At 49.1% G+C, this 24,347-nt stretch overlaps 1 protein-coding gene across 14 annotated transcripts in view; it reads right to left on the bottom strand.

The window, feature by feature from the left end:
* MAP4 (microtubule associated protein 4) overlaps positions 1-24,347 on the bottom strand; it is a 209,747-nt gene that overhangs the window by 30,224 nt on the left and 155,176 nt on the right. For 13 of the 14 annotated variants that reach the window (XM_079996312.1, XM_079996313.1, XM_079996303.1 and 10 more), the window contains 2 exons: positions 4,436-4,539; positions 8-235 (listed from right to left, as the gene is read on the bottom strand). In XM_079996312.1, coding sequence (XP_079852438.1) covers positions 8-235; positions 4,436-4,539 — 332 coding nt within the window. The remainder of the gene's footprint in view (positions 1-7; positions 236-4,435; positions 4,540-24,347) is intronic. The other variant, XM_079996302.1, reaches the window with a different exon arrangement.

Genomic DNA, 24,347 nt, shown 5'->3' with positions numbered 1-24,347 from the left:
GACTTACCTTCGGTTTGGGCTCTTTAGGAGTTAAGGAGGAGGGTCGTGCGGCGCTCGTCACCAAGCGTTTAGGGGTGGTGGCTGCGGTAGGGCTGGTGGCTTTTTTGTTTTGGCCTGGCATAGCGGTGGACGCCGGCCGCTTGGCAGGGGCAGCGGAAGCAGTGGGGGCGCCCTTGGTTTTCGCTGCTGCTGCTGCTGTTGCTGCAGGCTTTGTTGCTGAAGTGGAGGCTGAAGGCTTGGTGTCAAAACGTACACACACAGAACACACACACACACACACACAAGCAAAAAATGGACGTAACAAAAAGAAAAGAAGCGCATGGTAAACAAAAGGTCAGAGCGGCAGAAATGGGAGCAAAGAAACAAGTCGAAAAGGAAAGATGGCAGCATGCGGTTCTCTGAGCCTAAGGAAAGAGCTGCTGTGGGGAGGAGGACTAAATGTTGCACTATATAGGGAAGGGAGACCGCTCAGTGGAGGGACGTCTGCCTGGCAAGCAGAAGGTCCAGGTTCAGTCCCCAACAGCATCGCCACAAAGGTCTGGGAGAAATCCCTTTCTGAAACCCTGGAGAGCAGCTACCAGTCAGTGCAGACAGTACAGAGCGAGATGGGCCAGTGGTCCGTCTTGGAATTAGGGCAACTTCCTAGGTTCCTGTTTAGCACCCAATCCATGCTGGAGTTTGCAGACTCAACCTCTCTCTAAGAATCAGCCCCCCGAATGAGATCTTTGGTAGAGTCAAATATCACAACAGCCTTGTAACTGCATCCAGAAAAAAACATGGCAGCCCCTGTGTCTGCACAGGCCTCTTGGTAAACTGAGAAAGAGGGGTGACCTGTAGCTCAGGAGTAGAGTATCTGCTTTGCATGCAGGTTCAAATCCTGCTGGAATCTCCTGGTAGGGTTGGGAAAGGCTCATGTCTGAAATCCTGGAGGGCTACTGCCAGTCAGTGTAGACAACAGTGAACTTCGGGGACCAGTGGTCTGACTCGGTATAAGGCAGATTCCCATATTCCTTAATATGGGTCCCAGGATCAGTTCCCAGCTTACCTGGAGAAAAGAGTCTCAGGTGGCAGGTGAGAAGAACGACCCTTTCTCAGCTGCTGTCAATCAAAGTATACAGTGGTACCTTGGGTTACATATGCTTCAGGTTACAGACGCTTCAGGTTACAGACTCCGCTAACCCAGAAATAGTACCTCGGGTTAAGAACTTTGCTTCAGGGTGAGAACAGAAATCGTGCTCTGGCAGCAGCGGGAAGCCCCATTAGCTAAAGTGGTGCTTTAGGTTAAGAACAGTTTCAGGCTAAGAACGGACCTCTGGAACAAATTAAGTACTTAACCCGAGGTACCACTGTATACTGGGTGCCATGGCCTGGTTGGACACAGAGAAGTGGTGGGAGGAACCCCCCGGGGAAGAAGGCTCAGAGCCCAGGGATTGGTGGTGGGATGACGAAGAGTGGTCAGAGGGAGGGATGGAGAGAAGGTGGTGTTGGAAGCTGAAGAGGTAACAGGGCTTAGTGAACTGGGAGAGTCTGTGGCAGAGAGAAGTGTCAGTTTGCATTTCTTAGTGCATAAAGTACTTGTCAGAGCTGCCTCCAGGTCCCAGCTCACAGAGGACCAACGCTAGGCTGTAGTTATGTACAAAAGTCTTTATTGAGGTTCAGTTTCCATTTTAAAGCCGCAGCGCGCAGCTCTACGTCTTAACCCTAGACCGGCGAAGTCCCGTCTGAGTCTCCGCCCCTTCCACACCAGTTTAAGACTCTCGCTTTGCTCCACCTCTTCCTAAGTTCCTTTCTCCTCTGGGCCCTCCTGCCCGCTAGGGTTTCATCCTTCCTGGACTCCTCTGACGCTGACCCTGATGATTCTTCCCCCTCCTTCCGGCGGGCTTTAGGACCTGGTTCCCTATCCGGGCTACCTTCTGTGCCGCTCGCCTGTACATTTGAACTTGGCGCACGCGCCCAGCCTGCAACTTTCCTCTTGACCGTTCCCTCGCTCTCCGATGGAGGCGTGGCCAACCCTGACTCATCTTCTCTCGCTGGTGGTGCATATGTGGGCTCTGATATCTGGGACTCCTCCCCCCCACTACGCTCTGGTGGGGAAGCTGGTCCTGATTTCCAACTGCTGCTCTGGGAGTCCCCGCTGGCCCCTTGCTTCTGGGGTGTCCCCCTTGGGTCCCCCCTTGCCCTGCCCATCGGCGCCCCCTTTTGTGAATCTTCCGATTCGCTGGAGAGGCTCATGGAATCTATCGGGCTGCTGTCATCTTCTCCTACGCTGCCCTCGGATTGCTCCCCCTCGCTCTCCATCTCCTCTCCTCCCTGCGCTCCCGCTGAGTCCCTGACAATACTGATCTGGTGCTTTTAGATCTGTCCTATTCTACTTAATTCAAGAGGGTTCTGGAAGCCTCTCTGTGTGAAAGATACAAGCAGGAGGTTCCTGATGTTTGGGTTATTCCTTCAGAGAAGCTGAATACAGCTGGTGGAAACTGGTTATGTTATCTCTTCTGTCAAGGTCATGCTGACTATAATAACAACACCAGAAAGAGTTTCACTTTCTCTTTCTATCTCTTTTCCTTCTGGTGTTGGTGTTGTGTGTACAGTGGTACCTCTGGTTACGTACTTAATTCGTTCCAGAGGTCCGTTCTTAACCTGAAACTGTTCTTAACCTGAAGCACCACTTTAGCTAATGGGGCCTCCCGCTGCCGCTGCGCCGCCAGAGCACGATTTCTGTTCTTATCCTGAAGCAAAGTTCTTAACCTGAGGTACTATTTCTGGGTTAGCGGAGTGTGTAACCTGAAGCGTATGTAACCTGAAGCATATGTAACCCGAGGTACCACTGTATAGTGTTAAGCTTCAGACTTATTGTAAGTTTAAGTTAAGTCTGCTGCAACTGGATTTATTATAGACAGGGCCAATCCTGAATGTATTGGATTTGTGACCATTCTGCTCATTTGCCTTCAGTAGCAGTAAAGCTCTGCTGGATGAAGTATTAATTGCCTCTAGTCTATTTTTTTGGGAATCCTGCAATGGTTCAATATTGAGTAGAATTCCATGACAAGAAGTCCAGAATCAGAGGCGGAAGCAGGAGAAGAAGGAGGCCAAGAGGCAGAGAAGAGTCTGGTTAGTGAAGAGTCACAGATGTCTCCCCCTCCTGCTGCGACAATCTCCTCTCTCCCCTTGTCTCCCTGAACCAGAGGAGGGCTGAAACCAGTGGAGAAGTGGCAGGGTGCATGCAGGCAGTGTCCAATTGTCTGGAAAAAGCCCTGAAGATGAGGGGACTTAAGACAGTCTCTGCAACTGTTTCATTCGGGCAAGACCTACAGAGGAAGAGTTGTTGCTGTGCTCATTAGGCCTGACACACCTGTGCAGATTCCGTTTGGTTTTTTTCTAATAATGTGTTAACACCACTGACTCTGTGTGCTTTACTGCTGGCCGGCTTGCTCCTGACCTATTTTCCAGAAAGGGCAACCTGTTCACATGCCGATAGCTGTCAGAACGCAGGGAACTGCTTTATACAGAATCGGACCACTGGTTCATCTCGCTCAGTACTGCCAGCGTCAGGGATGGAGGAACTGTGGTCGTCCGTGTGATGCTGGACTCCAGCTCACATCATTCCTGAAAGGGAGTTGGAGTCCAATCACTTCTGGAGGTTCCCTCATCCCTGGTCTACCTTCAATGGCAGAGGGAAAAGATGAAGTGAGCAGCTCAGCTGCTCTTCATTTCCAACTTGATGCAACACAATTCACTCCAGGCCTACTTATGTCTGAGGACTCCTCAAAGCACGCAGAACAGGGCTGGGGACAGAACAGACATTGGGAAGAAAACTGCTCAAGAACTGCTCGGTGTTTGTGCCAGGACTCTTCTCACAGCCACCACTGGGTGAGAAATGAGGAGCTTAGGGGCGGTGTTAACAGCCTTAAAGGTAAAGGTAAAGGTACCCCTGCCTGTACGGGCCAGTCTTGACAGACTCTGGGGTTGTGCGCCCATCTCACTTAAGAGGCCGGGGGCCAGCGCTGTCCGGAGACACTTCCGGGTCACGTGGCCAGCGTGACATCGCTGCTCTGGCGAGCCAGAGCCGCACACGGAAACGCCGTTTACCTTCCCGCTGGTAAGCGGTCCCTACTTATCTACTTGCACCCGGAGGTGCTTTCGAACTGCTAGGTTGGCAGGCGCTGGGACCGAGCAGCGGGAGCGCACCCCGCCGCAGGGATTCGAACCGCCGACCTTTCGATCGGCAAGCCCTAGGCGCTGAGGCTTTAACCCACAGCGCCACCTGCGTCCCCTTGAGTGCCATCAACTGGACTTTGTAGCCAGCTACTATTCTTGGGAGCCCATCAGCTCAGAGGACAGAACTTATCGTTGGCTTAAGAAGCAAAAGGGGGAAAAGCAGGGTGCCGAGAAGCAAAACCCGCAGCGCTGGAAGCACAACACAGTCGACCCTCACCTTGGCTTTCTTATCGGGGCTCGGAGGAAGCTCCTTGCTTGGAGGGGCTGCGATGTCGTTCGCTGTGGTGACCTCGGCGGCTGGTTTTACCTCTTCTGGTTTTGCTGACCGAAGCAAAGAAGGAAAAAAGGAAATTAATTAAAAAATGCACTCGAATTCCATGCATCAACGACAGGCCTTTAGCAGAGTCTGTATGACAGCACAAAAGGAAGAGAGGTGGAGCTTGGACAGAGCTGAAGGGACAGGTATCGGTGCCTCTTTCACTACTGCAGGGTGCTGGAAAGTCTTCCCATCACACTGGGAGTGGACTTCTACATGCTGGTTAGAGGGATTTGCCATGTTTAGGCAGCAAACTTTGCTTTGCTAAGCTTAATCTAGAATTGGTGGAGCGCATGGCACGTAGATCTGTTTCCACCACCACCCCAAACCCCCATTTTCAGCAAAAGTCAACCTGCCTTGACAACAAGCTAGGAGTTCAGTTTCCACTTGTGTGTGATGTTACTCTGCAACCCATCTTGAGTGGATACCAGCCAATATGCCACCCTAAAATATTCCTACTTGCCTATCTAAAAGGGATGCTATCCCGGAAAACAATCAAGAAACAGTAATCAACCTTTTAACTGCTGCTAAGATGATGCTAGCTAGAAGGGGGGAGTATATCTCCTACCATACGCAAATGGATTCGGGGGGGGGGGGGATGGTTGATAGTAACCATGATTAAATGAACTTATTAAATCCAGACTAGCAGATTTTTGGAAAAATAGGTATATATGGGTAATATTTTGGGATAATAACTTTAATGATGATATTCAGCTGTATGCTGCCTTCAGCTTGTTGCATTATTAGTAATATTTCTTTATGGATATTCTTTGGTTTACCGTAATGAAATCTAAAGAAATAAGATCAAAAATGCAGAAGCCACAGCTGCTGGAGGGTTTTTCAGAAGCCTCCTGTACTATGCCTACGCAGGATTTCAAAAGTTGTCAGAAGCGCCATGATCTGGCCGTGCCCATCTTCCAGGCCCTGATAAACGTGGAGCCGAATGGCTTTTAAGATTTGCTTCCATTCAGAACACATTCGAAAATGTCAAGCCTTCACATTGCCATGCACTGAGGCTGAACACATCGGCACACATTAACTCCCTTTCCATCGCTCGGTTCTAACCGTAACTGGCGTGCGGATGCAGGGAGTTTGCTTGCACTTGCAGACCACAGGAGATCATTAGCAAGGGGTCTGGACTGATCCAGCAGCTCTGCTCTTCCAGAGCTCATCTCAGTGATCCCAAGAGCCAGAAACACCAGCTAGGAGACTTCAAGGAAGGCGGCGCCGGGTGGCAGCCAGGAAGAGAAGGATTTTGGAGGTATGCAACTGCTAGGAGTTAAATGCAGTTGAGGGAAAATGCAACGCGGGAGGGACAATGGATCTTCCTCTTGTCACAGGAACTGCTCCCGAAGCACAGCAAGTTCTTAAGATCACGATACGGACCAGATCGCAGGAAGCCGCCTTATGCCCAGGACTACGTGATGTGGAAAAATGCACAGAGGAAGCAAAAGCAGTCGCCAGCACAGTATGCTCCCATCAACTCCAGCCAGCACCGCCAGTAATCAAGGGTGATGGGAGCTGCATCCCAGTATGCTGGCGGTCCCCAACATATGTTAAAGTCTAACTGGAGAAGAAGAGGATCCCTCTCTGAACATCCACCAGCCCACAGGTCGTGCTCCTTCTCTCTCCATTTGTGGTCCCCAGAAACTGTGATTCAGAAGCATCACAGCCTCTGACTGTGGAGGCAGAGCAGAACCATTGTGGCAAATAATAATAATAATAATAATAATAATAATAATAATAATAATGATGATGATGATGATAATTTATTCATACCCCACCCATCTGGCTGGGCTTCCCCAGCCACTCTGGGCGGCTTCCAACAAAAGATTAAGATACCGTAATGCATCAAACATTAAAAGCTTCCCTACACAGGGAAAGCTTCCCTACACAGTTGTTGTTCTCTTTGACATCCAGTGGGAGGGCGTTCCACAGGGCGGGTGCCACCACCGAGAAGGCTCTCTGCCTGGTTCCCTGTAACTTGGCTTCTCGCAGTGAGGGAATAGCCCCTGAAAGTCTTCTCTTCCCACAAATGTGTCAAATCCTGTTTTAAAGCCCTCCAAATTGGTGGGTGTCACTATCTCTTCCGGGAGTGAATCCCATGGTTTTTAACTATGAGGTGTGTGAAGAAGGACCTCTGTGAATCTGTCCTGAATCTTCCAGCAATGTTTGGGTTTGAAAAGGGCTCAGTTGGCTGACTGGGACCGGGGGGGAGGAAAAAGGAGAGCGCATTCCCCTGGGAGGAACACCTAAAGCCCTTTGGCACGTGAGCTGACAATCCCAAAGCTGCTCTGCTGCAATGTAGGTTTCTTTCTGGGCCAAGAAGGTGATGCCCAAAAGAGCCCATGCCAAAGGAGCCGTGTACCTGGCGCTACCCGAGAGGGGCAGGAAGGAACTGGAATTGTAAGTTAGTCAGTAAGTAAATTTTTATTTATACCCCACCTTCCCCAGCCAAGACCAGGCTCAGGGCAGCTAACAGCAAATACGTTAAAACACAATCAAACAATTGATTAAAATACAGCTTAAAGATTAGGATCGGGATAGAATTAAATGATTGCCCACGAATTACAACCACAGGGATCGGGAACCTCAAGTATTCGTCAGGGCCAGCTATCCAGGTTGGTCCCACTTGTGCCCATAAAAGGGCCAAAGAGGTAACTTACAGGGACCCATAGAGGGGGATCAAACTGGGCCTGGGCCAAAGGCCAGGCAACCACTTGGGCAATGCCAGGAGGCTTCAGACTTCCGCTCAACTTCCAGTGCTGGGAATGGCTAGCTGAAATTCCTGCATTTCGGGGGGGCTGGACTAGATGATCCTCAGGACCCCTTCCAACTCAACAATCCTGTGATTCTACGGTTTCGGTGCAGGGAGTGGGCTGGAATGCCTTCAGAATCCTATGCAGGGGTGTGTGAGAGGACATGACCTTTTTTTTAAAGGGTTGGACACAGGTGGTGCTGTGGGTTAAACCAGAGAGCCTAGGACTTGCCGATCAGGAGGTTGGCAGTTCAAATCCCCACCACGGGCTGAGCTCCCGTTGCTCAGTCCCTGCTCCTGCCAACCTAGTAGTTCAAAAGCACGTCAAAGTGCAAGTAGATAAATAGGTACTGCTCCGGCGGGAAGGTAAACGGCGTTTCCGTGCGCTGCTCTGGTTCGCCAGAAGCGGCTTAGTCATGACCTGGAAGCTGTACGCCGGCTCCCTCGGCCAGTAAAGCGAGATGAACGCCGCAACCCCAGAGTCGGTCACGACTGGACCTAACGGTCAGGGGTCCCTTTACCTTTACTTCTTGACTCACTTCCCACAGCAACCCTTACGGGCCCACCTTGCTCCCCTCCCTCCAAATAACGCGGCCTAGTGGTTAGAGTGCCAGACTAGGACCTGGGAGAGGCCAGCATTCAAATCGCCACTTGGCCACAAAGATGAGCTTGGTTGGGGGCCAGTCGCTGTCTTCTCTCGAACTCGCCCACCTTGCAAGTTTGTTGTGAGGAGAAAATGGGGAGGAAGAGTACCCTGTCTGCCATCTTGAGCTCCTCGGGGGAGGAAAAAAGGTGGAATATAAATGCAAATTAAAAATCAATAAACAAACCAGCCTTGCGTAAGCAGAGAGACCAGGGGCAGGAAACGAGGGGTGCGGTTGGGGTGTTTGTGTTGCTAGAAATGAACTTCATTCCCTGCCCCTAAACCAGGTTATTAATGTGTTTCAGAATTTTCTTCCGCCACAGGCAGAAGCATGTATAATTCAGTTTGTCACACAGGCGGATTTCACACCATGGAAAAAGAAACTTGCTGTGGGACTCAGCACCCCCAGGGCCTCTGGCAGGATTAAATTAGCAGCCAGTTCACCGAGGCTTTGGGATGGCTCAGGGCTGTCTGCTGCCTTTTTAGCGACAGTCCATCTCCCCAAGTTCAAGGACACACAGACACGTCTTTAAACTCGCAGCTGCAGAGACCAGAAGTCACCTTTATGCAAGAACGATCGATCTGCATTCCTACCCATTCAGCAGCCTCCATCTTGCCAGTTCTGTGTACGGTAAGACGCCACAAAACTGTTTATCCAAGCACAGAACGGGAGTTCCGTACGGCTCCTATTCGAAATGGCAATTTATTTATGATGTGCTTATCCTACCCTTCCTGTATGGCATGGAGAAATAGGGTAGAGATAGTTTCTCTCTCGCACACACAACGCCAGAAGTCGTGGGCACCCAACAAAGCTGAAGATCGAAAGATTCAGGACGGATAAGAACTTCTTCACGCAGCACAGAGTTGAGCGACAGATCTCGCAGTGGTGGCCTCCAACTTGGATTGTTTTAAAAGAGAATTAGACAAATTCATGAAGAAGGACCTGGAATAGCTCAGACTCAGGGGACAGCAACCTTTTCCAGCTGTGGGCCGGTCCACCATCCCTCAGACCATGTGGTGGGCCGGACTATATTTTGGAAAAAAATAATGAACGAATCCCTATGCCCCACAAATAACCCAGAGATGCATTTTAAATAAAAGGACACATTCTACTCAAGTTAAAAAAACCAGGCAGGCCCCACAAATAACCCAGAGATGCATTTTAAATAAAAAGACACATTCTGCTCATGTAAAAACACGCTGATTCCCGGACTGTTGGCAGGCTGGATTGAGAGGGCGATTGGGCCAGATCCGGCCCACGGACCTTAGGTTGCCTACCCCTGCCTCAGGTGGTAGAGCTCTTCAACTCAGGGTTGTGGGTTCGAGCTTTGCTCTCCCCTCCTCCCCGTCCGCTTAATTAACCACCCACCATGCTCATCAGCAAACATTTGCTTTCATTCAGCATTTAATTACGAGGCCATCCTCTCTGTAATGCTGCACGGAGCGCCAGTGCGTGAAAATTTTGCCTCCCCCTTCCCTCAGCCCGGGAATACCTCAGGGGATGGTGTGGTACGGGAGCTGCCAAATCTTAATCAGGCCTGTTCATTAGTTCGTAAAGGCTGATGGGGGAGACCTTTCTGGCTGATGGAGCAGAAAGGAAGCCCAGACCCCCCCCCCTCCCCAAATAGGTATTGCGAGGACATCTCGCACGTGGAGGGGTGCAGCCCCTCCACCCAAGTAATTTGTCTCCACTCATCTGCTCAGCTGCCCTGGCAGAGAACAACCCCCCCCAAAAAAAAATGTTCTATTCCGGGGTCTTCAAGGAGCCAGAGCCACGTTAACTTGAGAATGATTCAACTCCTCTTTCTAATCATCTTGCTAATCCACCTATTGATCCAAAAGGAAATCTTCACTTGGGGGCTAGGGAACGCCTATGCTAGCCACTTCTGAATGTTCTGTTTGTTTGGGGGGGTTTTTTATTTTTTTAAAAATTGTATTGTATGCCTAAACAGGCAGCCCTGTTTAGGGAAGCTTTTAATGTTTGATGCATTACGGTATTTTAATATTTTGTTGGAAGCCACCCAGAGTGGCTGGGGAAGCCCAGCCAGATGGGTGGGGTATAAATAAATTATTATTATTATTATTATTATTATTATTATTATTATTATTAGTTTGATCTCTCAAGAGTACACAAACTAGGAAGGACCGTGCTTTTTTAGCAACAGTCTTGTGCATGTTGTTGCCCCCTCGTAGAGGTCGTTTGTCTCATGTATAAAGAAGCATGCTTAAAAGGTCTGCAAAAAAGACTGTAGGTGAGCTCAGTCAGTAAAGTGCGAGATTTTTAATCTCAAGGTTCCAGGTTTGAGCCTCACGATGGGTAAAAATATTCCTGCATTGCAGGGGGTTGGATAAATGACCCTTGTGGTCCCTTCCACCTCTATAATTCTATGATTCAATTCAACTATATTTTACTCCGTGTGTCTGCTATGAGTAAAAGTTAATTCCATACAAACCCAATGTTTGTTCTAGCACCAAACCGGTGCAAGGAACAGGGTGAATGCCCAACGAACAGGCTGCCTGGAGCAGTTCAATTGTAGAACTGAAGAGTTGGAGGGTCCCTAAAAGGTCATCCAGTCCAACCCCCGCAATGCGAGGAATTATGCCCTATGTAGCTAAGGCTTGGCAATGACAAACCTAGACAGCATCTTAAAAAACAGAGACATCACCTTGCTGACAAAGGTCCATATAGTTCAAGCTATGGTTTTCCCAGTAGTGATGTATGGAAGTGAGAGCTGGACCATCAAGAAGGCTGATCGCCAAAGAATTGATGCTTTTAAATGATGGTGCTGGAGGAGACTCTTGAGAGTCCCATGGACTGCAAGAAAATCAAACCTCTCCATTCTGAAGGAAATCAGCCCTGAGTGCTCACTGGAAGGACAGATCCTGAAGCTGAGGCTCCAAGACTTTGGCCACCTCATGAGAAGAGAAGACTCCCTGGAAAAGACCCTGATGTTGGGAAAGGTGGAGGGCACAAGGAGAAGGGGACGACAGAGGACGAGATGGTTGGACAGTGTTCTCGAAGCTACCAACATGAGTTTGACCAAACTGCGGAAGGCAGTGGAAGACAGGAGTGCCTGGCATGCTCTGGTCCAGGGGGTCAAGGACACGACTAAACAACAAGCTAATGCTCCCTGCGCAAGACTGGCATTGGCCAACTCTTAGGCCTGGCCGGCTGCCTTCAGCTTCTCAAAACCAGAGCCAAAATCTGCTTACAGATTCTCATGCGAGGCAAGACTTAGCAGCCCTATGGGGTTGTCCATGTCTCCCCCCTCAAAGCACAGTATCCACAAAGATTTCTCAAGGGCAAAGTCCCAATGACAGCTAAAATGGACCACTTCAGAATGGCATCGGAAACAGGGAAGTCAAGAACACGCCTTGGAAGCGACCCTCAAGTGCTGAGCACACTGGCTATTTCTCTAATACAGCTCTAGGACCCTTCGCCAACATCAGATGACGTTGGACTACAAATCCCATCAGCCTCAGACAGCACAGTGGGGGGTGGGAATTGCAGTCCATCGACAGAGAACCTGTGTGGTGCAATGGTTAGAGAACTGGACTAGGACCTGGGAGACCAGGGTTCAAATCCCCACTCACTCGCAATGTTCTCACTGACCTTGGGCCAGTCACTAGCATACCTCATAGGGTTGCTGTGAGGACTGAACAAGGAAAAGGAGAACCATGTACGAAACAGTGAGCTCCATGGAGAAAAAGGTGGGATTGCTATGCATAAATAAATAAAAACTAAACACATGGAGGGTCCAAGGTTGGCGAAGACTCTGATGAAGAACCGGCTATCTCCTACAAAAAGGATTCATGCCAAAGTGTGTTAGTGTCAAAGGACGCACCCCCAAGTTGCAAATCCCATTGAATTACAGAGCTTTAAATTTGGGTGCTGCAGCTGCGTTGCTGCCAGGCAAATCCTTGGCACTCTGTCAGCTTGACAACTTCAGCCAAGACATCCTCGGGTACCTGGCTGCGAGCAACGGGGAGGGGAATGCATGCGGGTTGCCAACATCCAGCCTGAAGAGCGTCCAGCAACCAAAGAGATCGGACGGACTTTCTGCAGATGCACATCACTGGAGGACAACCCCCACTGCTCCTGCCAGGCAGTGGTTGATGGGAGTTGGAGTCTAGGAAGAGCTGCTCAACAGTGGAAAGGACACCCTCGGGAGGTAGTGGACTCTCCTTCCTTGAAGGTTTTATGGCTATCTGTCATGGACGCTTTAGCTGAGATTCCTGCATGGCAGGGAGTTGGATTAGATGACCCCTGGGATCCCTTCCAACTCTGCAATTCTATGATTCTATGATCATCTAGATGGGTCTAAACCACAGAGCCTAGGGCTTGCCGATCGGAAGGTCGGCGGTTCGAATCCCCGCGACGGGGTGAGCTCCCATTGCACAGTCCCTGCTCCTGCCCACCTAGAAGTTCGAAAGGACGTCAAAGTGCAAGTAGATAAATAGGTACTGCTCCAGCGGGAAGGTAAATGGTGTTTCTGTGCGCTGCTCTGGTTTGCCAGAAGAGGCTTAGTCATGCTGGCCACATGACCTGGAAGCTGTATGCTGGCTCCCTCGCCCTATAGAGCGAGATGAGCGCCGCAACCCCAGAGTCATAGAATCATAGAATCATAGAGTTGGAAGAGACCACAAGGGCCATCGAGTCCAACCCCCTGCCAAGCAGGAAACACCATCAGAGCACTCCGGACATATGGTTGTCAAGCCTCTGCTTAAAGACCTCCAAAGAAGGAGACTCCACCACACTCCTTGGCAGCAAATTCCACTGTCAAACAGCTCTTACTGTCAGGAAGTTCTTCCTAATGTTTAGGTGGAATCTTCTTTCTTGAAGTTTGGAACCATTGCTCCGTGTCCGCTTCTCTGGAGCAGCAGAAAACAACCTTTCTCCCTCCTCTATGTGACATCCTTTTATATATTTGAACATGGCTATCATATCACCCCTTAACCTCCTCTTCTCCAGGCTAAACATGCCCAGCTCCCTTAGCCGTTCCTCATAAGGCATCGTTTCCAGGCCTTTGACCATTTTGGTTGCCCTCCTCTGGACACATTCCAGTTTGTCAGTGTCCTTCTTGAACTGTGGTGCCCAGAACTGGACACAGTACTCCAGGTGAGGTCTGACCAGAGCAGAATACAGTGGCACTATTACTTCCCTTGATCTAGATGCTATACTCCTATTGATGCAGCCCAGAATTGCATTGGCTTTTTTAGCTGCTGCGTCACACTGTTGGCTCATGTCTGCGACTGGACCTAATGGTCAGGGGTCCCTTTACCTTTACCTATGATCATCTAGAGTGCACCATGTTGGCTTCCCCCTGACGTCAGTGTCACATTTTCTTCTGGGCAACTTTCCACATGCTAGCGATAGGCATGTGGCCCCCTTTGCCTCCCTCCTCAACACACACTGGGGTTTTCTTCTTCTTGCCTTATAGACTGAGGTTGGTTTTAAAGCTGACCCTTCACAGCGAGGCAAGACATTTGCAATCCAATTAACACAGCTTCTGTTTGTGACAGCAGCTTTCCTCGGGCTCAAAAGCTGCTTGCCTTGCTACGTTCTTCACATTTAAAAGTTCCTACTGTAAACACCCGAGGTCTGAAGAAGAGTCCTGTGTAATCCGAAAGCTCACACTTTCAGCCTCCTGAAATGTATGGTTAGTCCATGAAACGCCGTCAGGCTGTTCGAAGGCAAAGCCTTGCTTGAGCTGTGTTTTTGGTAGTAAGCAGCGTTAATTCTTCAGCAGCTGGTGACTCTACCAAGACGAGAGACTTTCTTATCCTGTCACTGTGGTCTGTGGGAGAGTTTCTCCTTTCTCCAAGACCCAAAAATATCACAAGCCAAGCGCCACAGTAACTTGGGCGCAGGGCTTTGGAGTGTGGCTGCCCCTGTTCTGTTGAGATACAGCAGACCCCACTATCTGCACGGAAGTTTTACTTTTCCCCCAATGAACCGAATGACTAGGTCTCTAACCATGCCGTTTGACGTGCTTTCGAACTGCTAGGTTGGCAGGAGCAGGGACCAAGGGTTAATATAGTAGATAGATAATATAAGGATGTATACAATTTTACAATATGCAGAGAACAACGTGAGTTGAGAAATCAGAGAGAGAAGCTGAGGGAAGTTTTGGGGGGAGGGTTTCTTGGGGAGGTGGGGGGGGGAAAAGGGGGCGAATAATGAAGATGATTTGCTATGTTGAAATTGTTAATAAAAATTTATTTATTTATTTAAAAAAGAGTACATCACCTTGAGACATGTGTGGAAGCCAATGAACAAATAAATAAAAATTAGCAACTGGATTAACTTTTGAGCTACTACCACTCTGGCATTAGGCGAGAAAGGCACTCAAGACTTGGAAGAGTGTCTCAGACTGGATTTTCTAACGCTTGCCTCTCGTTTCCGTGCTGACCCACCAGCAAGGAGCATCTCAGTGGCTTAGCTGGGCTTAAATCCAGTCCTCCTACTCACTCCGTTCATCCTCTAGGCGAGCACAGAAGGGACCTGGGATTCACCTTCTTGCTCCAGGTTCCTTCCACCTGCCCAGGCACCAGCTCAAGCACTTTTGGCTTGTCCCCAGCCTGCCATGGAAAAGGGCAGGGAAGCCTTGCTCGGAAAAAGGTGCTTGTGAATGGGCCCTGGCCTGCAAGGCAGGCTCTCTGCTCAAGCCGGCTAAGCCGGACCAAAACCATCCTTCATTGAAATAGCTCCATAATTCTCATAATGGATTTTCTGCCGATGACGCTAATCCTTTAGAGGGCAACGGATTAAGCTGTGCGGGGCGGGGGGGCGGGGAAGGGGCATCTTTATTCTCCTTTCAAACACGACGACGAGAGGCACAAAAAGAGGGGGAGAGAAAAGGGAGCCATTCAGATGGGAGAGGGAAGCAAAGGCGGAGGCAGCAAAGGAATTTGCTTAAGCTGGAGCAGGCTAGCAGATGCAAGGCATCCCTGACCAGAGGCCTTGGAAGCAGCAAAAGCTCTGGAGGCTGCAACAGGCAAGGAAGTTTAGATCCGAAAAGGAATCCACTTTGACTCTTCCCGTCCCGTCCCCGGACCCGCTCTCAAGAACAGTCTTAAGAGGGACTGCGCTCTTTTTTGCTTGACCCAAATAGAGAAATGCCAAGCGCTTTATATAAAGCAGCAAAGACACCAGACAGATTCGCGTCCCTCCTCCGGATTCTGTGTTTTGTCTGGCTGCCTTCGGTTGGGTTTGCGCACCTTATGCAACTGGCAAGGGCAGCGGGCGGGAGGAGTGACTCTTAACTCCTTACCGGGGAGCTGAGATGGAAATGTCACCCCATGCCCCTGGGAGTGAGAGGCACGCAGCAGCAGACTGTCACCAGGACCAGAGAGAACGAAGCTGTCAGCTAGCAGCGCAAGAGGACCACCTGCCCCACACTCCCAGCCCTACATCGGGAGAGCTGTTGTAGCCCATCCTATGGGGTGGCAGATCAACGGGAAGACCCGAACCACACATGAGCCTTGCCACGCTTCCACTCCACCGCTATGTGGGACAGCCTTTGAAGGTGGCTCGGAAACTACAATTAATCCAGAATGCAGCTGCCAGGCTGGGGACTGGCAGCAGCCGCTGGGAAAACATAACACCGGTTCTAAAGGATCTACACTGGCTCCCAGTACGTTTCCGAGCACAATTCAGAGTGTTGGTGCTGACCTTTAGAGCTTTAAATGGCCTCGGCCCTGTAGACCTGAAGGAGAGTCTCCACCCCATCGTTCTGCCCGGACACTGAGGTCCAGCGCCGAGGGCCTTCTGGCAGTTCCCTCCCTGCGAGAAACCAAGTTACAGGCAACCAGGCAGAGGGCCTTCTTGGTGGTGGCTCCCGCCCTGTGGAACGCCCTCTCATCAGATGTTAAGGAGATAAATAACTTTTAGAAGACATCTGAAGGCAGCCCTGTTTAAGGAAGTTTTTAATGTTTGATGTCTTACTCTGTCTTAATTTGTTGGAAGCTGCCCTGGGGGGCTGGGGTAACCCAGCCAGATGGGCGGCATATAAATAAGTAAGTGAGTAAGTAAATAATAATAATAATAATAATAATAATAATAATAATAATAATAATAATTTCTTCTTCCTGTGTGGCAACTGGGTGAGATTTTAATTCTGAAGCCCCCTCTTATCAAGCCCCTTCTTTTCCCCACACACACCTCCATAGGGGGAACAACACAAGGATAGCAGAGTCAGATTTGCTAGTCGGCCAATTGGTGGCAAAGAAGGATAGAACTTTCTTTATGTACGCTACAGCAGTAGCAAGAATACTCATCGCAAAGCATTGGAAGACACAAGACCTACCCACCTTGGAAGAATGGCAGATGCAAGTAATGGACTACATGGAAATGGCGGAAATGACTGGCAGAATCCGAGACCAGGGAGAAGAGACGGTGGAAGAAGATTGGAAGAAATTTAAAATCTATCTACAGAAATATTGTAAAATTTATGAATGTTGATGACATTGAAATGAAATGAAGAGGTTCTAGTAATAAGGTATAAGAATATGTAAGAATGGTTGATATTAGATGAAAATTTGAAATTATAATATGTGAGGAAAAATAATCAAGGATAAACTAACAGGATATGTATTTGCTGAACCAATCTTTAAATGGAATACAAAAAAGGGAGGCATGAGGAAGTCAGGAAAATAAGTTATTCAAAGATGAAAATTAAAAAAGAAGGTTTTTTGTTTTTTGTTTTTTTGTTTTTTCTTGTTCCATGTTAAATGTTTGCATTCTTGTATTTTTGTATTCTTGTATTTTTGTGTTTTTGTATTTTTCTTGTGTGTTTTTTTTCTATTTATTGTCTTATAACCTTTTTACTGTTAAAATGTAATAAAATATTATTAAAAAAAAAAGAAAGTCAGATTTGCTGAATAAGCACCACCTCTTCTCCCTCCCTTCCTTTCCCTTCTCTCTACGCAGTGTGCCTTCTGAGAACAAGCTTTTAGCAAGCAGAGAGTGTTCAGTGAAGCAAATGCAAAAGACACTTTATTTTAGGGCTTTGTGGGATTCAGTCAACCGGGGAAGTACGCAAGAACAATCCCAGCCTTTCCAGATGCTTTTGGACTACATGTCCCACCAGCCAGCACAAACGTGGCCAATGGAAGTTGCAGCCCAAGACATTTGGAGATCCCAGTTGGGGCTGGGCTGCCCTCTGATCACTGCACAAGTGTAGGATTTGGGGTTGGAATTCAGCGTTCTGGAAACAAGGATTCAGTTACTGCCTTTTCAAGAAAAGGACAACCCAAGCCGGACGGCGCAACTTGGCCTTCCTTGCCTACAAATCCATTTGCTATTCCTGCAGAATTTGTCTTCTTTTTGACCACACAACTCTGTGCTAGTTGCCTGCTTCTAAACTTGGGTGCTACAAAAAGCGTTTTCACTTTTCCGGGCATCCCAAAACAGTTTGAAATCCAGGGTGCTTCCAGATACGTGCTTCTTTCACAGAATTGCAGAATTGGACAATACCCACAAGGTTCATCTAGTTGAACCCCCAGCAACGCAGGAATCACAGCTAAAGCATCCCCGACAGATAGATGCCCCAAGCTCTGCTGGAAAACCTCCAAGGAAGGAGAGCCCGCTGCCTTCTGAGGTCATCCGTTCCACTGCCAAACAGCTCTTACTGTCAGAAAGTTCTGCCCAATGTTTTGACTCCACTGGTTTGGGTCCTACCCTCCCTTTGAGGGAGATCGATGTTCCTCATGCAGGGCTTTTTGGAAGCATCTACTCTGCACCTTTCGGGACGCAGGTGGCGCTGTGGGTTAAGCCATAGAGCCTAGGGCTTGCCGAGCAGAAGGTCGGCGGTTCGAATCCCCGTGATGGGGTGAGCTCCTGTTGCTGGGTCCCTGCTCCTGCCAACCTAGCAGTTCGAAAGCACGTCAAAGTGCAAGTAGATAAATAGGTACCGCTCTGGCGGGGAGGTAAACGGCGTTTCCGTGCACTGCTCTGGTTCGCCAGAAGCGGCTTAGTCATGCTGGCCACATGACCTGGAAGCTGTATGCCGGCTCCCTCGGCCAGTAAAGCGAGATGAGCGCCGCAACCCCAGACTCGGTCACGACTGGACCTAATGATCAGGAGTCCCTTTACCCTTTGGCATCAACATGCCAGCCCATATTCTCTCTCCCCACTGTCTAGCTTTACGCTTTCTGGGGAACATCTGGTAAATTAAACAAGCCTGTTGCCAATGACCCATTTCCGATATGTGATGAACCAGTTTGCAATATAAAGTCTCCTTATCTGGAAGCAAAGCTACTGTCCTTATTAGTCTGTGTTTAAGGGGAATTTCGAATGGGTACATAAAACAGCATTTAAATATTGCCAGTTACTAGAAGGACGCCTGGGGGAAGTTGGGGGAAGGATTCTTAAAGGCATTAAGTCCACCCGGCCTTCTAATCATTCGCTTGCTGCTCAGCAGCTTGTTAGCAGAAGCCCCTGAAAGCTGCTCCTAATGAGCTCCAAATACAGCAGGTTCCTCCGTCACGGCGCCCCGGAGGGCCTGCCTCTGTGCTGCAGCACAGCAGACTGAGACTGACCAAAAGCAATTCCTAGCAGCCAAGAACACTTCCGCTGATCTGCTGGAAGTTCTTGCTCATAGCGCCATGCAGAGCTAGCTCAGGGACCACTCAGTGGGACTCTTAATCTCAGGGCTGTGGGTTTGAGCCCCACATTGGCTGGATGACCCTAGTTGCTCTTGTGCTCAAATCCTGCTTGTGGGGTTTCCCATAATGGGCATCTGGTTGGCCACTGAGAGAATAGGATGCTGGAGCACATGGGCCATGGGCCTGATCCAGCAGGCTCTTCTTATGTTCTTAAGATGGGGGTGGTAGCAATGCTAAGATGTCCTGTATACCTGAAGGAGTGTCCCCCATCGTTCAGCCCGGACATTGAGGTCCAGCTCCGAGGGCCTTCTGGCGGTTCCCTCCCTGCGAGAAGCGAGGTTACAGGGAACCAGGCAGAGGGCCTTCTTGGTGGTGGCACCCACCCTGTGGAACGCCCTCCCATCAGATGTCAAGGAGATAAATATACTACTTTTAGAAGACATCTGAAGGCAGCCCTGTTTAGGGACGTTTTTAATGTTTGATGTTGTATTATGCTTTTGCTTATGATAGAAGCATATGATAGAAGCCGCCCAGAGTGGCTAGGGGAACCAGTCAGATGGGTAGGGGCACTATTGTTATTATTAAAAAAAAAGATAAGTTGGGCCGATTTAGAGGAGCATAGGTCTACAAGACCTATCAACAATATGTGGAGCTGCCCTTGGTCCTGGGTCCAGAAGCCGATTGTAGCGGCTAGGATGCTGATGAGGTCAAATCGCTGACAACATGCAATATCATTATTAAAACATTTGTACTGGCTGCCCATCTGCTACCTGAACAACTCTGGTCCAGCATAACAAAGAGAGTGCCTGAACTCTTACCGTATTTTTCCTTCTATAACACGCAGATTTTTTCTCCTAAAAAGGAAGGGGAAATGTCTGTGCGTGTTATTGAGCGAATGTGTGGTCCCTGGAGCCAAATAGTGCAAGGGGAGGCAAAAAAAAGCAGGCAAAAATCAAACTGCGCGTCTCCTAGAAGGGAAACTTGAAAAGAGGAAGCGGCTGCTTTCCGGCATTCTGCCTCAGGGTCTTACTGCCCACCTACCTCTGTTTCCTTGCTGTGTTTGCTCAAACGGAACAAAGAGCAGGGAAAGCCCCTCCCCTCCAGGCAAGCAGAGAGGAAAGCTGAAAACATGCAGAAAGGAGAGAGAGAGAGAGAGAGCGCGAGCTGGCTGGCTTGGGTGGGTAGGTGAGGGAAAACTTTTGCCTTCCTTTCCTCCCTATACCCCTCTCCTGCATTCTTAGCCAGCTGCTTCTCTGCACACCCCTCTCTTGCTCCTTGTCCCTTCTGTGTTTTTCCTTCCCTCCCCACTTAAAATGTGGTTAAAAAGCATGGATCCACATGGATCCTCAGGATCTTTGCATTGGGTCAGCCCAAATTCACCATCAGATCACATAGCATGTCCATGGCTACAGCCTGCCCCCCCAAAATCACGCACCCACTGTTGCCTGGGGCTGCAATGGTGCAAAAACGTGGTTACAAAACATGGATCCACATGGATCCTCAGGATCTTTGCATTGGGTCAGCCCAAATTCACCATCAGATCACATAGCATGTCCATGGCTACAGCCTGCCCCCCCAAAATCACGCACCCACTGTTGCCTGGGGCTGCAATGGTGCAAAAATGTGGTTACAAAACATGGATCCACATGGATCCTCAGGATCTTTGCATTGGGTCAGCCCAAATTCACCATCAGAGCACATAGCATGTCCATGGCTACAGCCTGCCCCCAAAAAATCACGCACCCACTGTTGCCTGGGGCTGCAATGGTGCAAAAACGTGGGTACAAAGCATGGATCCACAGGGATTCTCAGGATTTTTGCATTGGGTCACCCCAAATTCACCATCAGATCACATGTCTGTGGCCACAGCATGAAGCACAAAAATGATACATCCACTGTTTCATTCAGAATGTTTTTTCCCTTGTTTTCCTCCTCTAAAAACGATGTGCGTGTTATGGTCAGGTGCGTGTTATAGAGCGAAAAATACGGTATATCTAGCTTAAGCACAGAAGACACATGTAAGAGCATTGTTGGTTGTCTGTTGGTCAGGCTCATCTACATGAAACCGGGCCTCCAGTCTTGCAGAGTGCTCTACCAATAGACAAGCAGAAATGTTTGCTGAAAAAGTTTCTATGCCACCAGGTTTTGCTGACAATTACGGTGGTACCTTGGGTTACAGACGCTTCGGGTTACAGACGCTTCGGGTTACAAACTCTGCTAACCAGGAAATGGTTGCTCCAGGTTGAGAACTTTGCCCCAGGATAAGAATGGAAATTGTGCACCAGTGGCGCAGGTGGCCCCATTAGCAAAAGCACGCCTCAGGTTAAGAACCGTTTCAGGTTAAGAACAGAACTCTGGAACAAATTAAGTTCTTAACCCGAGGTACCACTGTACAGGGGGGGGGGGGGAATGTGTGTTACTGTTGGCCAGTGATCTCTGATTTGGGGTGTGTGTGTGTAGATTGATCAATTGATAGACTGATCAATAGATATAGAATTATAAGTCATCTAGTAGCTAAAGATTCCCTGACATATGTCCATCCAAGCTCTGTTTAAAAACCTCCAATGAAGGATTGTCCACTACTTTCCAAAGCAGTCCGCCTCAGCATCAAACAGTGTAATTCATAAAACCACTTATCCTTTTTATGAAATTGTGGTACAAGTATTATAAATAACCAAGTGCTATTAGCCAGGTCTGGTGGCAGTCTCCTTCTACCCGAATACCAAGCACTGGAGGCAAACAGGAGAGTATACCATTCTCATACCATTCTCTGAGCTTCCAGGAATCAGCTGGCTGCCTGCCTTGCTCTTGGAAGCAGGATAGTGGGACAGACGCTTACTAATAAGCTGCCATGTAAAAGAACCTGGACTGTGACCGAGGAAGTCCATCTGCAGCTCCTTCTGCCCCTCCTGTCTTCTGGGAAGAGTCTAGAACAGGACTATGCCATCGACAGCCAGGGACAGAAGACTCTGCCATACGGACCCTCCCCGTGTATCCTTATCATAGTCGTAACAAGCACAACCGGAATCAAAATGTTGCAGCGCATCCTCCCTCCAAAAAGAACCCTTACAGCTGGGCATTCCACAATTCTCTCTCCCTCACCTCTTTCCCACATTACCTTTTCCTTTTCCCAACCACTGAAGACAAGTCAGAGGATGAACAGGGAGCAGAATGGTTAGATGCTGAACAAGCAGCAGGCTTGAGTGAGAGAGAGGAAGAAAAGGCAGAAAGCACTGCAGATTCAGGACAGGCAGCTGAGGAGGAGATGGGGCAGAGGCTGCAACAGATTCCCAATAGCTGCTGGTCCTACTGTATTCTGCTCCCCTCGTCTCCAAGGACATGGAGGGCTTTGCATGTAGCAGAGAGCACAGAGAGCACAGGGGCCCTTTCTCTGACACTGTTTAAGACTGCTGGAAAAACAGCTGGCTAGAGAGGGGACTTCAGGGGAAGTGGGAGGCACAGATAATCAGTTCTGGCAACTGCTTTACTGGGGCCAGTCTTGCCCATAGGTTTCTCTGTTTGTATTCTGTTTCCCTGAATAAAGAATCAACTTCACTGCTCATCTCTGTGTCTCTCCATGCTGACCTGCAGCTGAACCAGCCTTGACAATACTGTTTCTGACAAGTGGCCACCCAGGTGTTACTGGAAAGCCTTATAAAGTCCTGGTTTTCAAAGATAGACTGCTTCTGAACCCAAAGGCTCTGTTTAGTTCTCACAGCAAACAGCTATTATAAGCCCTAAACTTCTGTGGGTGAGCATAAACCTGCGTAGGGGGTCTCTTTCCGGGGGAGGGCTTTGTTCACCCCAGAAACAAACCACTAACAGGGGCAGACATTACAAAACGTAAAAATATTCCCAATATCCCCTATCCTTACCAGTGAAATAAATTCCATTCATCATAACGACGAACATACACAGCCGTTGTATCCTTTGCATTGCAAACTACAGTGACTCCAACAAATAGTACAGATTTTAAAGGTTTATTTATTGGGCGGGAGGTGGGGGGGGTAGAGAATAAAGTGCGCAATGGCGCTTGCTTTCAGGTTCCGATCTCCCGCCTGCAAAAGCCAAATTCATACGGCCCTAATCTGCTCAAAAGCTTAACATTGTCTATGCAGAAAGACGCAGAGGCAACAGAAGATTAGGAGCCACAGCCCGTTCTGGACACCTACACAGCCGCAGGCAAGATATGGGATAACCCAACAGGGAGCCACGCACCCTGGAGGAACAAATGGGATGAAAAGAAATTTAGGAGCGGCACTAAGCTGCCCTCGCTTGTTACTGGAGGTGGGGCAAAATAAGGCTTATGAACAACCCGCCAATTTTGCACAGCAGGTGGGAAAGGTATTAATACGCGTGGACTAAGTCAACTTCCTTTTGCCTTGTGGGATCGGATAAAACAACACAAAATGGGTGAAGCACCCACGAGATTAAGCTAGAGAGTCTGTTCCCACAAGAGGCTGCAATGGGCACCAGCTTGCATGCACTGAAAAGAGAATTAGGCAAATTCGCGGCGGAAAAGAAAGCTACCAATGGCCACAGTGTTCTGCCTTCAGTGATGGCGGAAGCTTGCTTCCGAATGCCAGCTGCTGTTGCCCTTGGGTCCCGCTTGGGAGTTTCACATGGGCACATCTGGTTGGCCACTGTGAGAACAGGATGCTGGCCAGAGCCACTGCATGGCAAATGATGAGCAAAGGCCCGGTGATCAGCCTATGCCTAGGTTGTGCCACTTAGGATGAAGAGAGCGCTCCTGTAACTGGCATTGCTTGCCTTCTGTGGAAATCTCCCCCCGATGCAATCTGAAGTGGCACAAACCAGGCATATCTTGACACAAACACACACATACACACTGCCAATGTTTCCCCCCTCTTTTAGATTGTGAACCTGTAGGCAGGGACTGCCTTTTAAAATATATTCTTATTTATATCGGGAAGAATTCAGCACAGCACTATGGCAATCACTGGATCAGTGCAAGTGTTTCAGCTTGCCAGAAGGAACAATCTCCTCTCTCTTAAGTGCTTTTGCACTAAAGGAAGCCTTTCTGCAGGTTTCCACTTGCAGGGTTTGGTGGTTTAATGGCTGTTAATGCATTGGTTTTATGACATTATTTTACAATACTACATTATTTTGATTGTTTATACTAAAGTTATTAGTCCCCCAAATTTGGGGAAGGGCCACCACAGCTCAGTGGCACAGTATCTGCTTTGTGCAGATAAGCTCCCAGGTTCAACCCACGACATCTCTGGGTAGGGCGGAGAGAGGGGCCCCTGCCTGCACCCTGGGATGCTGCTGCCAGTCAGTGTAGGTAATACTGAGATAGATGGAGCAAAGGTCAGACTTGGTATAAGCAGCTTCCTAGGTGCCTATCAGGGACGCGGGTGGTGCTGTGGGTTAAACCACAGAGGCCAGGACTTGCAGTTCGAACCCCCGTGACAGGGTGAGCTCCCGTTGCTCAGTCCCTGCTCCTGCCCACCTAGCAGTTCGAAAGCACGTCAAAGTGCAAGTAGATAAATAGGTACCACTCCAGCGGGAAGGTAAACGGTGTTTCCGTGCGCTGCTCTGGTTTGCCAGAAGCGGCTTAGTCATGCTGGCCACATGACCTGGAAGCTGTACGCCAGCTCCCTCAGCCAATAAAGCAAGATGAGCACCGCAACCCCAGAGTCGGTCACGACTGGACCTAACGGTCAGGGGTCCCTTTACCTTTACCTTTAGGTGCCTATCATCACGACTTACAACGGCGAATAACTTTGTCCCCTTTAGATAATGCCATATAAATATTAATCACGATAGCTCTGATACCTCCA

Source organism: Podarcis cretensis (assembly GCF_951804945.1).
Source record: "Podarcis cretensis genome assembly, chromosome: 12".
Taxonomy (NCBI): domain Eukaryota; kingdom Metazoa; phylum Chordata; class Lepidosauria; order Squamata; family Lacertidae; genus Podarcis; species Podarcis cretensis.
Note: the sequence above shows the minus strand (reverse complement) of the source record. Positions and strands in the feature narration are given on the sequence as shown.